Below are 4,427 nucleotides of genomic sequence, written 5' to 3'. Positions count from 1 at the left end.
AATAATCGGTGCACGACTGCAATTGCAGACGCCGAGAGCGCATCAAATTACCGCTCATAAACATAAGTGCAATGTGTTGATAACTAAGTGCTTATCAAAACACAGCGTTTTCATTCTGACACATCGTATAATCTTAGTCAGATACACATTACACGATAGAGGGCCCCATATTAATAGCCAGCATTTGAGCTTAACTGACACTTTTAACTTTCGCAGCTGATCTCCCATTTCAGTCGACTAGACTGCGTCTAAGAGTGCATTCTCAAGGTGACGGTAAAATGGCAAAAAAATCCGGTGTATTGGGAAAGTTCGGCGGGAATAAGCGGAAACGCGGCGCACGTTATACCGAAAAGCCGGCACAGCGCAATGCCGCTAACGCACGGGAAAGGGCACGGATGCGGATTTTGAGCAAGGCTTTTGGCCGGCTGAAGACGGCGCTGCCGTGGGTGCCGCCTGATACCAAACTATCCAAGTAAGTTCAATGCAGATGCTTTGTTATTCAAATGGCGTTGTTATAAGGTTATAAAAATTTTTTATACCCATATTTATTTACATTGTACAGTACATATCTATATATTAGCTGTTTCATGCATGCGTGCCGGTGCAGGAGCTTTGCTTGATTTACACAAAATTGGCGTTAAAAAATGCAAATCAAATAACTAGCTACGTTTTCTCCACGATTTCCTTTCTAAAAAACTGTAAACATAACAGTCTAATTTCTGGTTAATACGGATTTACAACGTGGTCAAATGGATTTGACTGTTGGCGCGAATCGAAACAGACTATATATTATGCTGTTATATCACTGGTTTGTCTTTGTGTGAGAGTGTGTTTTCATGATTTATATTATAATAATAAATTTCGAAGGAATATTACACGTACAGTCGTACACGTATCGAAATACTTCGTAATGTAAGTATTTCTATGTGTTATTGGCCGACTACAACTTGAATTTTGTGGTCACATCAGAAACGCTGCGTCCTGTAGCAAAACACAATAATTATTGTTTTACGTATGGGAATAATAGTAAGGACACATATCGCGGCCGGCTATGTATCCTTATTGCCAGTTTGCCACCCAGTTAATTCGAGTACTTTTTAAAGATATCAATTTATTGACTTATATACGTTGTATAAAAACAATTTTATATTAGTTACCTCCTAGAACAACAATTAAAAATAAATATTTTCTCTTTTTTTTGTTTTCAGTTACATTTGAACCGTGTAACTTCTGTACATATGCACCAACATGCGTAAATATGCACTCACGTTTTACTGAAAGTTGCTAGTAACTTACTTACACTACGATTGCTAGTACTGTACAAGCAATGGAATTGCTAAACCATGCCGAGCAGTTATATCACCGACAAATAAAATTTAGCAATTTATCGACGCGTGAACTTTTTTTTTCAAATTTTAAATTAATTTTTAAAATTTTTGAAATTCATTTTAAAATTTGAAAAAAATGGTAGAAAGCTGATTCCGTACCAAAACGATCTTCTTAGTAATGTGTGTTTTCTTGCAAAATTTGAAGATCATCGGTTCATAATGAGACTTTTGGTACACCTCCGCGCGTTTAAACTTTGGAAACCGTTATAGGCACCCCCTAAAACCCCCGTTTATTATAGGCACCCCTTTTCACACCCCGTTAATTATAGGCACCCTGTTTTGAATTAAAAGTTATAATAATATTATGTGAAAGGAATATAATTCACATATTCCAAAAATTTATTTTATCATTTTATACAGTTGCTATGACCGTAAAAATAACAGACCATATACAACTATATATATATCTATATATAACAGAATTTGTATTCTTAATTAGTAATGCAGTTTTATTCGGATAATAGTACAGCAATTTTTTCTGGCATCGAGTTAAGTACAAGTACATCAGGCTTTCCAGCCTATAATAGGACGGTTAGGTAAATCAGCCAGCCTAGAACGAATTAATATCGCGTCTTCTACTGTGACTTTTCGTATTCTTTGTGGTGCACGCATTCGTAGAAAATCTTTCTGTACTTAAGGGACGGCCCCAGTGCTTCTCCGTTCTTGAACTTTTCGGACCGTCGTATTATAAATGTTTGGAACGTTGCTTCCTGATACGTCTTGAAGTCTTTCTCGAATTCTTCAAATGAAGGGTATTCGTCCTTCAGGTCAGCGACGTTGTCGAGTGAGGGGAATACTAAATCAGTTAAGGCTTCCGATGGCCCCGATGCCGGAGGGCTGCTTGAACCCGCCATAATATGATATTTGCCGGTATTGAGAACCAAATTATTGATGCATATGTAATATGTATGTAAAACCCTATTACACTGACCTTTTGTTCAAAGTAAGTTTTTACGGTCATAGCAACTGCATAAAATAATAGAATAAATTTTTGGAATATGTGAATTATTTTCCTTTCACATAATACTATTATAACTTTTAATTCCAAAAAGGGTGCCTATAATAAACGGGGTGTGAAAAGGGGTGCCTATAATAAACGGGGGTTTTAGGGGGTGCCTATAAGGGTACCCTTAAACTTTTGGAATTTTATTTCACTAATAACTCAGGAACCGGATGTTGCGCACACAAACGGTTTTTTCGCCTATGTATACGAATCCTTTGGCTACAAAATATTATAAAGCAATGCGAAAAGTGTTTGGGAGTGCGCGACAGCGAAAGTTGCTGTGGATGTATACAAATTTGTTGCTATGTACCGGGCCAAATCCCTTAACAGGCTGGATACACTACGCCTGGCCTCTTTATATATAACCCATCTAGCCACACTGCTGTCCCAGGACCATCCGTCGGAATGCTCAACGGAAATACCGGCACTGAAAATGGTGAGTTTAAATTCACTGCATAGCACTATTATGCTAGTTTAATTATTTTTCGTATCCGCATTCCACGTTTTCGTATTCCGCATACATCAGACTTATATTTGGAAATTGAAAACAATAATAAATACGTTAATAATAAAATTGTTTGCATGGGTAAATTATATGCAATAAAATGAATTAGTGTAGATAATCCCGAAAAATTATTCTGATGGTTACGCATTTGTGCTTACCTTAATTACAGCAAATTAACTGCTATAATTTGCAAATACTTTTAATTTCAGTTATACTTATGGTATTATATAAATTCGTGAAAAACCGACATATAGATATAGATAGTTATCCGCTCTTTCTCCAAAATTCGGCATCTGGGTGCGTCTACCTAAGTAGCAATTATTATTATTTGGTTCATTTGCCGCTGTGAGTTAATTTTGGTACTTTGAGTACCATTACTTGGGTGCGAGAGCTCGTACAGCAAATTCAGAGAGTACTGTAGCCGCTGGATGAAGTGGCTCCACAGAGTCTGGTATACGGGAAAATGCAGGCCCAATATACACACATTGCTCCGTGCAGAATTGTGTTTGATTTCAAACAATTTTCACTCTGATGCTGACGTTCTACATGTTTTACTGAGTTTCTTAATTTTAGCAACGTACGATAATTATTGTAAGAGCATAATGTCACAGCTAGGATAGTTTCCGATTTATAAATCTGGTTTGTTGTGGTTTTTGGGGTGCCCCTGGCAGGCAGAACAGTTAGTAACAGTACAGTACTAATATCGAAAAGCAAGTGCGCGCCTCCCGGTGGGAGGAAGGCTCGTGCTCAATGCCCGGCCAGGTGCAGGCAGCGGGCGGATCTAAAAGTGGAGCCACTTCATCTAGCGGCTACAGTAAATAATCGAATCGGTCGTAAATGTTTTTTAGTATGAATAGAATTTAAAATGTTTGATGGATACATATTGCGTACGTTTTCAGAGCAACTTCACTGAGTACGCTACCTAACCAACAATGTATGTACTGTATGAAACGCACAAAATTACATACAGTATATTGTATATTAAGCATTGCTACTGCAGTAGTTATTAAAAATGAAATTTGGACGGATATCTACAGAACTATAAATTTACAGACATGGCCGTGTTTGGCCGCTCAAGCCAAACGAATGATTCCCGATGCCTCCCATTAAACGAACCTGGAAATAGGCCCGTAACGAAATGGAAATGCAACGGAAATGTTAAATTTTCTTCTGCTGCTGCTGTTCTTTTTCGCCATTTTTTACCCTGGTCTTTCTCTCTGATTTTCGGCGCAAGCTTCGCCGCAAAATAATAAAACAGCTAAATAGTGCAAATATTAAAAAAAATGAAAAATGGTTGCCCGTCTTTATATCTGCAAAATTCCAGTTCTTGTTTCCAGTGTGTTTCGATATTTCGATTGCTGGTATCGTATGTACAGTCTGTATGGTACTGTCAGTCTGTCACTAGTGTGGAATTGTAATATATAAATGCAAAATTACATGAAATGAGAAAAACGTCTAGGTAATATCTTTAATGCCCACAGGTCGATAATTTAGCGTACTTTAACAGAGTGGTCTAGAAAGATACGTAAAA

The 4,427-nt window shown here is 37.4% G+C and overlaps 1 protein-coding gene across 1 annotated transcript; it reads left to right on the top strand.

Annotated features, from left to right (window-relative positions):
* Positions 1 to 278: 278 nt before the first annotated feature.
* On the top strand, positions 279 to 4,214 carry LOC129601828 (musculin-like). Its single transcript, XM_055500736.1, has 3 exons — positions 279 to 472; positions 2,722 to 2,827; positions 3,950 to 4,214. The coding sequence occupies exons 1-3, from the start codon at positions 279 to 281 to the stop codon at positions 4,004 to 4,006; spliced, it is 357 nt and encodes a 118-aa protein (XP_055356711.1). The 3' UTR covers positions 4,007 to 4,214.
* The last annotated feature ends 213 nt before the right edge of the window (positions 4,215 to 4,427 follow it).

The sequence above is a fragment of the Paramacrobiotus metropolitanus genome, unplaced genomic scaffold (genome assembly GCF_019649055.1).
Source record: "Paramacrobiotus metropolitanus isolate TYO unplaced genomic scaffold, Prichtersi_v1.0 Parri_scaffold0000282, whole genome shotgun sequence".
NCBI classification, from domain to species: Eukaryota; Metazoa; Tardigrada; class Eutardigrada; order Parachela; family Macrobiotidae; genus Paramacrobiotus; species Paramacrobiotus metropolitanus.
Note: the sequence above shows the minus strand (reverse complement) of the source record. Positions and strands in the feature narration are given on the sequence as shown.

Excerpts from the sequence above, each read along its gene's own strand:
- LOC129601828 (XM_055500736.1), top strand. The coding sequence starts at position 279 with ATGGCAAAAAAATCCGGTGTATTGGGAAAGTTCGGCGGGAATAAGCGG. Across the intron at positions 473-2,721 it reads CCTGATACCAAACTATCCAA|GCTGGATACACTACGCCTGG; the intron begins GTAAGTTCAATG and ends ATCCCTTAACAG. Across the intron at positions 2,828-3,949 it reads AAATACCGGCACTGAAAATG|ACATGGCCGTGTTTGGCCGC; the intron begins GTGAGTTTAAAT and ends ATAAATTTACAG.